A 14,797-nucleotide genomic window follows, 5' to 3' on the forward strand; every position below is an offset into this window, starting at 1 on the left:
TTGATAGGTGGTGATCTTACCTGTACGGTCTGATGAACTCACAAATCACTCCTTTGCAGCAGTGCCAGATAATGGGAGGGTGTTGCACATGGAACAGACTTTAAAAAAAAAAAAAAAAGAAAGAAAGAAAACAAAAAAACCAAAAAACCCCACCAGACTTTGTCATTTTTCATGAACACAAGGCACTTCTTAGTGCCGTGTGGGAGGGAATGTGGTAGACTGATTTCATTGAGACCCTGCCAAATTCTGGTCTTGTGGCCATCAAAGACGCATCATTTCCTCCAAGACTTCTAAAGGGGGCTATTACCATGGGCCTGCAGGTTCTGGTTTGCATTCAGAGGAGACACTATCTTCTTAAGTGAGACGTGGAAGAGGAAGTGTCATGAATTGTAAATAAAGCTGAGAGAGAAGAATTGTTTGGAGATGGAGATGGAGAAAAACTGCCTGCTCCAAACCAGGTTCCATCTCCCTCCCCCTTATCCAACTTTGCCAGAGCCCATCCTGTTTTCCTTGCTAAGTTTACTTGCAGGAAGAGAGGAGTTTCTTTTAAGTATACCCCTGGCCCTGATGAATACCTCCTAGATTAAATATTAGTGCATCTATACAGTGCAACACCATGCCAGTATGAAAAAGAACAAGATGGAGCCCTAAAGCTTGATGTAGGATGACCTCCAAGTTATATTTTAAAATGAAAAAAGCCAACACTCAAGCACTATTTATACCAAGGATACCCTTTGTGGAAGGAGGAGCATTATATACTTATACCTATATGTGCATAGAATTTGCTTGGGAAAAAAGGAAAGGTAAAAATGCCTGCCTCTGCCGAAGGAAGGACTTTTCATTCTAAACCTTTTCATATTAAAAAGATTTTTTAAGCATAATGCACTCATTATAATTCAGAGTTAAAGTATTTCAACTGTCACCCCCGCAAAGTAGAAGAGTAAATACAGTACATATAAAAAATAGCAGAAGATGGGCTTCCCTGGTGGCGCAGTGCTTGAGAGTCCGCCTGCCGATGCAGGGGACATGGGTTCGTGCCCCGGTCCGGGAGGATCCCACATGCCGCGGAGCGGCTGGGCCCGTGAACCATGGCCGCTGAGCCTGCGCGTCCGGAGCCTGTGCTCCGCAACGGGAGAGGCCACAACAGTGAGAGGCCCGCGTACCGCAAAAAAAAAAAAGGCAGAAGAGAAGAAACACTTTACATTAATGGGTATTTCAGCAGGAGGAGTTTGGACTAGATGTAGAAATAAAATATTTCTACCTCTTCATCTCCCTGAAGGTTGGTCCTTTAAGTTGTCATTTAAAAGCACCTGCGAAGTAAGAGACGGAGTGATCTGGAAGATCCCATTTAATGAAGTTAGGGGACATCTGTCACTTCCCAGGTGTGGGGACAGATGGAGAGAAAAGAAGAACAAATGTGGTTAGAAAGGAAACAGAGAGTCTACAGAGCCACAGGGAATCTACACCTGCTGAGAGAGTTGGGAGGTTTGGTACAGAGTGTTCTGGGTGCCCAGGGTCTGGGCAGTAACTCATTGTCTCATTGTCAAAGTGAGACAGGGTCTGGGCTTTGCTTCATTGCGTCTCCAGGGAAGCCCGCCCCTGCGGGCCTCCTTCCCCGCGGCTTAAGGAGAGCTCGGCTGGAATCTCTGCTCTGAAAATGCCCGGGAAGCGTCAAGCGACGGACTCCTGGTCGGGTAACCCGGTGGACAAAACCTTTTCTCAAGGAGACCCACACGCGCCGCGGATATTCCAGAGCCCTGGGTACTTCCAGCTCCCCGGAAGCCTGAGGTAGGTTTTTGGTGAAAGCCAGGTAGAGGGGGAGGGTCTCAAATTTAAATGCTTTTGGGGGCGAGGCAGGTAACTTAAAAACAATTGAAGCCGTCAGGTGTACGAGGAAATAGTGGGAACTTTGGAGAGCTGGGCAAGTGAATATTCGGACTAAAGGCATTCAGCTTCAGATTTTTAAACTACAACTATGCTGGCCAAGCAAAACACTCATACTGGCTGGAGTCACAGTTTGCGATCCTGCATTCGCCTCTGCTCAGTATCCGTTTCTGCCTCGCTGCTTCAGCCTGCCGCTGATCCTCAGCCTGTCCTCCAGCCACTTCAGAGGCGCGCAGAGCCAAGACTCCCAAACTTTGGCGCTCCTCCTGAGGGCGCAGTGTCCCTCGCAGCACTCCCAGTGTTGCTCCCCAACATCTCGGGGTGGGAGGGCAGCCACCGACTGAAACTTGGACTGGCTCAGAACCCGTTATGGGCTACATTTTCTTTCAGAAATGGAGTGGTTGCGCCCGGAGCGTTCACCCTCGGGCCACTGCGGGCCAGAAGCAGTCCGGGGCAAGTGGGGAGATGGGGAGATGTAGTGGGCGTGGGAAGCACCGGGTCCACTCACAGAACCCGGCTGAGGGGCGGGGCCGGCTGCGACGGGAAGCCCCGCCCCGCATAGCCCCGCCCTCGCGCTCTAGAGTTTCGGCTCTGGCTCCCCACCCAGCACTGAATCCCGGGACCCCGGGAGAGCCGGAGGTGTACGGTTGCGTTTCGTCTGCCCGCGCGGGGTATCACTTGCGCGCTACAGAAAGCCCGAAGCTGTCTGGCAGCCGGGATACCCTCTCCTACTGGCACAAGCAGACGCCCCTGCAGCCGCGGCCGAAGCCGGGGCAACCTCGCCCTGCGAGCGCCGGAGCCCTGCGCGGCGGCGCGCATTCCACCTCCGCGCCTTGTTCGCGGAGCAGGACCAGGGAGAGAGAACCGCCGGCCGAGTTCGGTGCACTGCGCCCGGCGCGAGGTGCGGGATGGAGAGCAAGGCGCTGCTGGCCTTTGCTCTGTGGCTCTGCGTGGAGACCCGGGCTGCCTCTGTGGGTAAGGAGCCCACTCCCTAGAAGGAAAGCGGAGAGGTCGGGTACGGGCGGAGAGATAGGGATGCGGAGAGGACCTGGAGGCCGGACCTAACTCAGAGTCATAGAGCTGGAGAGGTGAAAGTGACTTCACACTGTGTTCTTTCATTTACCAAAGAGGAAACTGAAGCTCAGTGACTGGCCCAAGATTACGCAGCGAGTTGGTGGTCTCCTGAGCCCAGTTCCATTTCCGCGACTCTGGCCTCCGACAGAGCCTGGGCTGGAGCGTGTCCTGCAGAGCCGATACACCCATGCTCTTAGGAGGCGGGAGTGGGAAAGCGCCTGTGGCTGGCAGGCAGGAGGTGCCCCCGCAGGCGGGAACAGGCGATGAAATGTTGTCCGGCTGCGCGCACCATCCTAGCCAGGACGCGGGGAAGGAAGCCCTTAGGGGGCTGCGAGCCGGCTCGGCAGACGGCACCGTGCGCTTAGCTCTGCCTCTGTAGGAGTCGAACCGGGAACCCGGTCTACTGCTCCCTTTTGGTTCGAACTCACATACACACCCAGTGTATAAGGTGGGGTCTACGGGAGAGGGAAACTTTTTCTTCGTCCTGGTGCAGGACGCCGCTCTCCTCGCAGAGAGGAAGGGGAATTGGGCTTGGACCTGGGGCTGTGACAGCTTCCCGAAGTGTCTCCAAGTAATAGTCACCTTCTTATGTAAAACAGTTTAACATCTTTCAAAGCGCTTTGGTCTTTCGGGTAAGCACAGGTCAGAAGTTCACGTTCTGAAAACTTACTCTGAGGGTTTTGGTACCTAGACTGGGCGCCATTCGCCACTCTCCTTGTCTAAAATTTCACTCTCCTTCAAGATTAGGAACACGCATGCCCTTGGTGCAATACATTCTGTCTCTCTCCCCCATCCCTATTTCCTTCTCTGTTTATCTCTCTCTTTCTCATCTCTCTCTAATCTCTTTCCTGTAGCCAGTTTGCTGATTTACAGATTTCCACTCTTCGGAGGGTGAGAAAGGGTAGAGGGTGGAAAAGGAAGAAAAGGTAAAATGATTCAGGTGAAAATTCCTTATAAATTAAAGAATCACATGTCTTTTTTTTTTAAGACACCCACACACATATACAGTAACAAGATCATCTGTCTATAGTTACTGAATTTTCTGAATAATGACTTGGTTCATCCAGGCCAGCTCCACCAGGAACACTCATTTGTCCCTGACAAGACCTCTCTCTTCCCCTTTATGGTGAGAGAATGAAGGTCTGGAACTTGTGGTTTGTTCTGTATCCCACAAAGAAGTGAGTTGCTTTTAAGCCTGGGGTGTTTCATAGCACAGCAGTAGTAACCATAATCGGGTTGCCCTGAATATAATGATGAGGTTGCCCTTTTGGAGTGTGTGACTTGCTTAATTGGATTGGGCTATAATTGATGCCATCAAATTCTAGAGACAGAGGCACTGTTGTTTTTCCTTCCTGTCTTTGAGCTGGAAGGGTAATAGTGCACAAATGAATTAATTTTGGCTATGGAATTTGAACATAGAAGAGCTTTTTATTGAGTAGCAGCGTATGTACTTCTTAGAGTTATTTCTTTAGAACTTTCTGAAGAACAGAACTCAAACTTGTCAGTGAAAATGAATGAAGCTTATTGGAGCAAAAAGAAATTGAGTGTTGGTCTACATATATGAATTTGAAGTTATCATTATTGATAGCCTTGTTGAATAGTTTTTTGTTGGAGACATGTCTCTAGAATAGTATGGTGTTGTTTTGGCTCCCTATGAATGGAGAACCTTTTTTTTTTTTAACATTGGAAAGTGTGTCTAGAGTGTGAGATAACCTGTGGCAGTGATTTACAGGAGAGGTTCAAGAATCTTTTATTTTTGTGGTGGGGTGAGCTTGGCTTAATTAGAGCTTAGTCTTTACTACCATTTTTTTTCTCACATGAATGTGCCCAAATAATGGGTTCTTTCTCATTTGGGTCATCATAGGAATTGTATTAAGTTACTGTTTTTGACATGTCTCTCAACCTAGTGTTTCCCAGTCAAGTTTGATATCTGTGCTCATCCAGATGAATTATTTTCATTTTCCTTCTGTTAGACAAAATGAGGCTCCATTATTGGAAGACTTTTCTTTTGCTTTTAAACACTTTACTTTATTGTTTGCCTACTTTGGGAGCAGTTATTTCCTTCATATTGAAAAGTGTCCTGCTGATTAACTGAGCATGACCACCCAGACCAATAGCCATCCAACAGTGGCCCATAGACCATGTATGACTGCATCACCTACAAATGCAGATTTGTAGGCCTAGGCATATTCTGACACATGCTAAAGTTTAAGAACCACTGCCCCAAACCCATGGCAGTTCCAATGCCACTTAGTTTCTGAGATTTATTGATATAAAGTAATTTCCAGTTAAAAAAATTTTTTTTAATATTGATTAACAAATCTACAGCAACCTATTTTACACATCTGAGTGAGTGTATGAGAACACGAGTGATCAGCTAGCTGTTCATTCTGCCTGCAGCTGTTCACGTTGGGGTCCACAGGTTCAATGCTCTGCATATTTACACTGGATATTTGCTCATACTCTATTTATTCGTACTCTTTCATATTTGCTAATACTCTTTTACTTGCCCAACATTGTCAATCCCAGTTTAGGCCTAGAGAGTCATTTGTTCTTAGTGGATGTGAGTTAAGGATCATATGAAGCTTGGGTGCTTACCCAGCATCAATCACTTTTTAAGGTGGTGTTTTGAAGATCTAGATATGAGTTAAGACCCTGACATGGTGGACGATTTTTCTTTCTCTGATGCTTTTTCAACAGCTGGTATTTCTTTGCATTTAGTTGGCAGAGAACTCAGTCTTCTTGCTGTAGAGTGACCCATGGCAAGGAATCTGTCCCATGATATATTTAGGTAGACACTTTTCCTGTGTTCCAAGCTTGGTGTCAGGACAAGCTCAGCGCTTTGATCAGTAAGTTGAGATTCCCCAGTTGTAACTCATTAGCGTTACCCTTTTTTTTTAACTTATTTTTTCTTTAATTTTATTATTTATTTATTTATTTACGACTGCGCTGGGTCTTCGTAGCTAGCTCTGTGCAAGCTTTCTCTAGTTGCGGCGAGCAGGGGCTACTCTTCGTTGTGGTGCACAGGCTTCTCACTGCCATGGCTTCTCTTGTTGCAGAGCATGGGCTCTAGGTGCATGGGCTCAGCAGTGGTGGCTCGCGAGCTCTAGAGCGGGGGCTAAGTAGTTGCAGTGCACGGGCTTAGTTGCTCCGTGGCATGCGGGACCTTCCCAGACCAGGAATCAAACTCATGTCCCCTGCACTAGCAGGCAGATTCTTAACCACTGAACTACCAGGGAAGTCCTGCATTACCCTTTTTAAGTTCTGTTTTTGAGGGAAAGTATATGCATGTTATATGACATGGGAACATGTTTCTTTCCTCAATTCCTCTCATCTAGTTTTAATGTACAGTCTTTCAACCTTGGCAGTTCAGTTACCAGAGGAAGTGCACTAGAAAATTGATAAAGGAAAATGAGACAATGTCATGGACATTCCCACCGCCCTCAAAGTACATGGATGAACTATATAGAAATCTCTCTAAGTAGTATTCATTAATCAGCAATTTAGTCGAATGTGTGCATCCTATGTTTTATAAGAAATGTCAGTGGGTCCTTTCCCAGGGGAGTGAGATCATCAGATGAAGGTTCATTTGGTTTCAATGTCCCATATCCTTTTGTAAGACCTTGAAGTTGGCAATGCAGGAAAACAGGAACTCCACCCTCGCTCAATGAATTGCAGAACTGTTGTGTTGGTTTATGACCATCTGCCCATTCTTCCTGTTATGACACAGCTTGTGAACTTTTACTGGGAATGGTGAAAAGTAAATTCACAAGTTTTACACAATGAATTGCTGAAGAGGCCTTTTAAAGTATAGAGTGTGCATTGTTTATGGAAGGTGTTTCCTATTGGGTCTGAGTGGCAATTATATTCATTTATTTAATTTGTTTCTAGGTTTGTCTAGTGTTTCTCTTGATCCACCCAGACTCAGCATAAAAAAAGATATACTTACAATTATGGCTAACACAACGCTTCAAATTACTTGCAGGTAAGGATACATTTTAGATTCAGATTTCCTGTGTCAAATATCATTGTTTATTAAAGAAAAAATAATTTCCATACAGCAGAATTATAATAGAGTCATCATAATTGTGTATAAGTAGTGAGGTTTCTAAGAGCTAATGTAATAATGAAAACATGAGGAAGGTCTTCTCTGGAAAATTCTGTACAATTTTGCTGACATTTTTTCCCTACTACCCTCTGCCAACACACACACACACACACACACACACACACACACACACACACACCCTAATAATGAGTACAGCACCTAGCATATATTATGTAATACACATTCAATAAATATTGAATGAATAAATGAAATCTTTAGAGTTAAAGAAGTTTGGGGACATATTTGTTACACTCAGAATGGCTCTTAGACATCTGTTTAGCACTTTTCAAGAACTTTATTTTATGGTAAAATTCTGACCGTAGTAGCAATTTTATATTCAGTCATTAATATTGCTGAGTGCATGTCATGCTCTGGCTTGAGGTTCTGGCATGTCTCTTTCACCAGCTAGCAAGAAGTCATGCTCTTGATTTTTGCTAACTGGGGAAATAGGCCTCTTTGACAAGATGAGGAGGCTTCTAAATTTTGCTTTCCAGCCCCCTACCTCAGGAAGAAAAGTAGAAGACTTTAGGGTTTAATGTAGTGATTATGCATGACAGAGCCAGAGGCTTCTTGGGACCGGTGTGGTTTTGGCAGAAATGGTGGGTAGAGGTGATCTTGCCCCCTGAGAAGAGTGCTGATGGTCCACAAAGAACCTTGGGGAGCTTGTTGCCATTGTTTCTGCTTGATGAATGCCAAGTGTTCAGCACAGTGACACAGATCTGTTTTAGCTTGCCGAGTGTAAAGGATACCCTAGTTGCCTTATCAAGGGTAGGGCACCAATACCCAACCCTTGGGGAAAAACATAGTAACAGGTGCTGTTTGCCTAGCTTTGCTACTTCAAGATGCATTTTTTCCCTCTTACCCACCCTTAACAGATTAAGATTTTCCTCTTACCCACCCTTAACAACAAAGGTTATTTAAAATTCCCCAAGATTCTATATATACTCCTCTTATGTCCCCAGAAAAACAATGGAGTGTGTTAAAAGTAACTTCATTAATGTAGCTGCAACTTCGTGGAAATTTCAAGTTCTTTAAAGAAGGGTCAGTGATGTTACATTCTTCTTGATGTTGACTGTCTTCCTTGGGGCTTTGTAGAGAAATGCTGCAATGAAAGTAATCTGTGCTTTAATGCCATCCTTCCAAGGTCCTACAAGGCCCTTAGACAGTTGCATCCCCTTCCTTCCTAACCTCACCTCTTACTCTCCTGACTGCCCACTCTTCTCTAGCTGCTCTGGCTTCCTTGCCATTCCCCGAATACTCCAGATAGGCACCCACCCCAGGGCCTTGACACTGGCTGTTCTCTCTGCCTGAAACTCTGTTCCTCCTGATATCTATAAGGCCCACTTCACCAATCCCCCTCCCTATAGAACTCTTCACTTGTTTCTTTGCATCTTCTAGACTTTCTTCATAGTATTTATCACCACCTTTTATACAATATATTTTACTTACTTTTTAAAAGTTTCAGCTTTATTGAAGTTTACTTACTTTTTTACTGCCTGTCTCCTCCAACTAGACTGAAGTTCCATGAAGACATTGATTTTTATCTGATTTGTTCACTGCTGTATTCCCAGTCTTCAACAACATTTGACACATAGCACATGCTTAATAAATATTTGTTGGTTGAATGAAATAAGTAATAGAAAACTCGGGAATCCTTATAAGTGATTTCTGAAGCTGAGATTCTGGCTTTCTGTCATTTGTCTGTATAATCTGTCATTGTTGGTAGAAGGCTATGAATCTGTCTGTTGAGGAGTTTGTGTAAGTTTGAGAACTAAACCTTCTATTTTCTTAGAAATAGCCTCATAGGCATTTCACTTGAATACTTGCTTGGAATGAATTTTTCAGGGGTCAGAGGGACTTGGACTGGCTCTGGCCCAACAATCAGAGCGGCTCTGAGAAAAGAGTGGAGGTGACGGATTGCAGTGACAGCGTCTTCTGTAAGATGCTCACCATTCCAAAAGTGATCGGAAATGATACTGGAGCCTACAAGTGCTTCTACCGGGACACTGACATGGCCTCTGTCGTCTACGTGTATGTTCAAGGTAAGTGGTTAAATGGAATTCACTTCCCAAGTTAATTTACCAGTTACAAAACACAATAAGTGCAAAGAAGAATCCGGACAACAAACGCTCGCTCTAAAGGCTCTCTGCCAACAGGAATCTACAAAATTCTTCTCTCCCAAGGCCTCCTCTTGGCACAAGACTCAGTGATTTGTTCTGCAGCTTGGGCCTTGCTACATCTCTATTGCCCAATTAGTTTGGTTCTGATCTTTGTTTCTAAGGGAAATCTGTGTTCACAGTTGGCAATGGAGATTTATAAGAAGTCTTCTGATGTTTGAGAAAAAAAAACCCTGAAATCCTCGAAAAGGAAGATTCAGGGGAGAATTATGGAGAGGTTTCTGTGGAGAGATAGGTTATCTACAGCAGATTCGGAGATTTCCCCGAGAATGCACAGGGAATCAGCCAAGGGCTCTGGAGCTTTTTTTGTTCATAGGAACTTTTCTTTTCCCACTTACACTTTATAAAAAACAATTTCCATATGCTTGTGCAAATAAAGTCACCGTCTCAAAAGGCCTTTTGAGGACAGTGTTTCTTTCCTTTGCTTGTGTGGTCTGAGATCTTGGATGACATGCTCCATCTTTCTATAGTTTGCAATTTTGGATTTACACTGTGGAGGCCAACTTAACATCCATGTAGGGTAAACTCCATGTCACATGTATTTAGCATTTATAATCTGAATTGTTCTTTCCTTCGTGTTTCAAAAATCTTATGCTGACTTAACTAATGAGATATGAATCATATAACTTGGGTGGGTATAAGTCTATAGTATAGCATTTTGCTTAGATATGCTAAATATTTTTCTTTTCGGTAAAGATAAGCTTTTTAGACACTTTATTTATACATTTACATACCTCTGTACATCCCAGAGAATTTGAAGCAGGTGAAGATGGCTTAGACTTTTTTCCAGAAGCATCTTTTACAGAACAGGAATTTCATCAGCTTTGGGAGACACACTTGCATATCTCCATTTGCATTTCAATAGTGCAATATGGTCAGTGCAAGGGAAGAATGGGGACCACCTCAAAATAACGTATGTCACTCCTGGATTGCACGGTATTTGAGAATTACTTTTGCCCAGGGTAAGCACAATCCAAGGTAGAATTTTGTGCTCTCCTCCTCCCCTCTGCAGAAGTTGAAAGAGACAAGGCTCAGATCTTCGAGAATTTCTGGCTCCTTTTGATCTGGCAGTCTTGGGAGATCAGGCTTTCTCAGAAGATTGCAAGGATTTCCTGCTTTCAGGCTGTCTGGAAATACTACAAGATGAACCTCTCCCATAATATCTCGTTATTTCCTTCTCCCCAAGTCAGGAAACCTGGAGACATGTGAAAATTCATTTCATGAGTTACAGTAAATATTTTATTTTGAGAGGATGGGTGGTTGTTTGGGTTTCTTTTGTTTATTTCCTCTTTTTGGGATACTGAAATAGAATTGATGTACTGAATAGCTTTAGTCTTACGTCAAGGGGTTAATTTAGCTTCCAAAAACTTGCTCTGTAAGCAAGCTATGTAATATTTCATAGCATGCAGATGAAAGGTAGGTAATATTAAGCAGTAGCAATCTCCAGCACTGTTTATTTGTACACTGCCTGTCTTTGTGAGTATACCATCAAATTCTGCTTCCTGTCTAAGCCTGGTGTTCTAGGAGGTGAGTTGTCCAAGATTTTTGTCATGAAGTTTAACAGTGGAAAAGAAAACATTGAAGTATTCCCTATGGACGGTCCTTTAATATCCCCTCTGGTCCCCACCTTACTTCCTTAGTCTTCTGACCTCATTCCCTCCAGCAATGGATAGAGCCGGGAAGTGGGTCTTGGTCTCGTAAGATAATGGCTATGGCATGTGGTGGCTGGATTGGCTGCCTTTCTGTGCTTTCCAGCTGGGAGGGAAATCAAACTTCTGCTGTTGCAGGGAATTAGCTGCTTTTCTCCCCTTTGGTTTAATTAACTCTTTCTTTACTTGAACCAACCATCCTGAAGAGCTCTGAAAATGCTTGGTCAGGTGTGTTGGGGAGAGTGGCATGAACCATTATCTCTCTGAGATTTCAAGCATGGCTTCACACCCATCAACTCTATCTCTGGGAAAAGGAGTCGTTGCCCAGCAGCGTGTTAACATCATACGAACAATGTGTGAACGGCATTAAAATCTCTTTTGGTTTTTTCTCAGTCTTTGCCATGGTGGCTTTTCAGGCTTTTGTCATTGAAGATATTAATGATTGCTGAATCTTAAAAACTAAATGCAATTAAGCAGTAAACATAAACAGTTTAACTATTCAACATTATTATATAAAGAATCTTATATCTAGTCTTCACAATCTTAAAATACTCACATGAAACTTTGTCTTGAATTATTGAATTAAAAATGGTTAGTTATTTCTTTACTTTAAAGAATCTTTGGGAGCCATTAACTATTTTCATGACAGTTACACTATTTGCCTTAAGAAAGAGAACATGAATTTTTTAACATCAAAAAACTCAGTAGGTAAACTATACAGGTTTAACTTTAAATTTACTTTAAAATTTATGTACATGAAAGATGTATAGTACATATGAAAATGTATATGAAAATGAAGACGTATGCTCCCTCACTTTGAAAAAACTGTAATGATCAATCTGCTTAAATGTGGAACCTATAAAGTACACTCTACTTGTTGATCATCAGTGCAAAAGGAGCCAGTCTCATTCTGGGAGTTTTCTTCCAGATTTTTCACACATACTCCCCCCACTCCTGTAGCATAACCTTGGAGGCAGATATTTACCAGCAGACCTACCTCTGGATTCCTTTGCCTAGTGTGAAATGTCTTTCCCAATAGTTTACTTCTCTGGTTAGAGTTTATGAACCTGAAAGATGACCCACTTTTCTAATAAATGCCATTAACTAGTGGAATTACGTTTTCTTCTAGATTACAGGTCTCCGTTTATTGCTTCTGTCAGCGACCAACATGGAGTTGTGTACATCACTGAGAACAAAAACAAAACTGTGGTGATTCCGTGTCTGGGGACCATTTCAAACCTCAATGTGTCACTTTGTGCAGTAAGTTACATCTTCTTTCTTCATCTCTTACCCTTTCATAATTTTAAGCTAGTATTAAGATGGGTAGCCTGTTTATAACATTATATATATTATAAATATATATATTACATGCATTGTATAACATTAAGTCAACAATGAGTTTTAAAGGAAACTTTAGGAAGGGTCAAAATGACAATAAATAAAAGCAATTTGTATTCTTAAAATAAGATGAATTCTTTATTGTTCATGGTTTTTACTTTTGGATAGCACTTGATTAACTATTTGATATTTCTTTTTCTACCCAGAGGTATCCAGAAAAGAGGTTTGTTCCTGATGGTAACAGAATTTCCTGGGACAGCAAGAAAGGCTTCACTATTCCCAGCTACATGATCAGCTATGCTGGCATGGTCTTCTGTGAAGCAAAAATTAATGATGAAAGTTACCAGTCTATTATGTACATAGTTGTGGTTGTAGGTAAGAGGACAATTCCTTTCTGTGTCATTAATGTCAGACAATAAAGATTAGCTTCTTATATTAAGATTCTGGAGGACAAGAGATATTGAGAAATATATTATTTCAAGATTTGCTGTTAAGCAGTTCATTACATCTGCTCTTCTCTACCCAGTAAACCTATGTGCAACTGAGGTTTTTCTCCTTCCTTACCAAGACCAAGGATGAATAAGAGTTCTGTTATGGGAACGTGTTTTTTGGAAAATTCAATGTTCAGAGCATTGCTTGGCATCAAATCTTTTTTTTTTAATTATTTTATTTATTTTTTAATATGTGGTCTTATTTATTTATTTATTTATTTATTTATTTATTTATTTATTTTTGGCTGTGTTGGGTTTTCATTTCTGTGCGAGGGATTTCTCTAGTTGCGGCAAGTGGGGGCCACTCTTCATCACGGTGCGCGGGCCTCACTATCGCGGCCTCTCTTTTTGCATAGTACAGGCTCCAGATGCGCAGGCTCAGTAGTTGTGGCTCACGGGCCCAGCTGCTCTGCGGCATGTGGGATCTTCCCAGACCAGGGCTCGAACCCGTGTCCCCTGCATCGGCAGGCAGATTCTCAACCACTGCGCCACCAGGGAAGCCCCAAATTTTAATTATACGTATTTTATGGAAAGTTTGGTAACTTATTAAAGCTGGCCCCATTGACTATTGACTTCACAGATTTTACTGCTTTTCTATGCACTGGGCTACAACATCTTTGAGATCCCTTTAGGGCTGCTTTGTGAATCTCTGTAGACCATTTTCCTGGGAGTTAACCAAGGTTTGGGGAGGCCCTCATCATTTGGGGAAAAATGATGTGACACATTCTGAAGTTGCATCATGTCTGAAAAAATGTGTGCCAAGTTATAGATTTTGGTTTCCCTCTCACTTTCTGTTTTTCCAATTTACTTGCTCCAGGGTACAAGATTTATGATGTGGTTCTGAGCCCCCCTCACGGAGTTGAGCTGTCCGTTGGAGAGAAGCTTGTCTTAAATTGTACGGCAAGAACTGAACTAAATGTGGGGATTGACTTCAACTGGGAATACCCTTCTTTGAAGGTAACACTAACAATTCAAAGCCGGACCTCCAAATACTTTGATAATAAGCTCCAACGAAGTTTGCTTGAGAAAGATAGGGACCTCTTTGGCCAGATAAAATGTAAGGGCCTTAACTTACACTAACATACACACACACACACACATTTTAAGAGAACTGTAGGACATACAGCACCGATGGAAAAAAAAGATGCAAAACCAAGAACTCTGTCCAGGCTGTGAAGATTAGTTTTCTTTAGGGGATTATGTCTTTCTAGGTTGCATTATTTCTCTGTTCTCCAAAGTCCTTGATCTGTTTTCCCTTTAAGGGAATTTCTTTTCAAGAGGTGGCATGAGACACACTTCTCCTTAAACAGTGGCCATATTTCCTTGTGTTTCTGCAGTTTATATTGATCGCATTCCCACTATGTGAGGTTTTAAAATGCCTGATTCGGTTGATTCTATTTATTTCTCCTGAAACCACATGTATTTGTCATCAGCATGATGATAAAAGTTCAGAAGTATCTATTATTAGCATTAAATAGTGTTCACCAAAGGCCAAGACTTCTGTGGGTATCTAGAAGCTACCAGGGAATGTTATTCTGGACTTTGGAAGTTCACTAAAACTCTTTTTCAGCATCAGCATAAGAAACTTGTAAACCGGGACCTGAAAACCCAGTCTGGGAGTGAGATGAAGAAGTTTTTGAGCACCTTGACTATAGATGGTGTAACCCGGAGTGACCAAGGGTGGTACACCTGTGCCGCTTCCAGTGGGCTCATGACCAAGAGGAACAGCACATTCATCAGGGTCCATGGTAAGCTAAGATTTCCTTTGGAATTATGCTCTGCCTTGAAAAGTGAGATGATTTAAATAAAGTTAGGTCAGCTAGTGATTCCTATTTTGCTCATTCAGAAGAGCTCTTGCTAGGAAGGCCACTTGACCTCGAGGTCAAGAGCGTAGCTTGGGATCAAATCCCAACTTTAAAGATGAGATGAGCTGATGTAGTAAGGGCTCACTACATATTACTTGTTGTTGCTATTATTATCACTATAATAAGCAGAGGGTTATTATCTAAGATCATTTTTAAATTTTCATTTGATCGCAAGGCTGAGAGGCTTCCCTGAGTAAGCATGGGCCTTGCA

General features: G+C 42.8%; 1 protein-coding gene across 1 annotated transcript in view; it reads left to right on the forward strand.

Moving 5' to 3' along the window:
* The first annotated feature begins 2,472 nt into the window (after positions 1 to 2,472).
* Positions 2,473 to 14,797, forward strand: part of KDR (kinase insert domain receptor) — a 44,855-nt gene continuing 32,530 nt past the window's right edge. Inside the window, exons 1-7 of the mRNA XM_081227346.1 lie at positions 2,473 to 2,859; positions 6,850 to 6,943; positions 8,912 to 9,108; positions 12,022 to 12,152; positions 12,437 to 12,605; positions 13,539 to 13,678; positions 14,292 to 14,469. Of these exons, the coding sequence (XP_081083472.1) occupies positions 2,793 to 2,859; positions 6,850 to 6,943; positions 8,912 to 9,108; positions 12,022 to 12,152; positions 12,437 to 12,605; positions 13,539 to 13,678; positions 14,292 to 14,469 (976 nt within the window). The 5' untranslated portion in view covers positions 2,473 to 2,792. The remainder of the gene's footprint in view (positions 2,860 to 6,849; positions 6,944 to 8,911; positions 9,109 to 12,021; positions 12,153 to 12,436; positions 12,606 to 13,538; positions 13,679 to 14,291; positions 14,470 to 14,797) is intronic.

The sequence above is a fragment of the Mesoplodon bidens genome (genome assembly GCF_964165515.1).
Source record: "Mesoplodon bidens genome assembly, chromosome: 1".
Lineage (NCBI taxonomy): Eukaryota > Metazoa > Chordata > Mammalia > Artiodactyla > Ziphiidae > Mesoplodon > Mesoplodon bidens.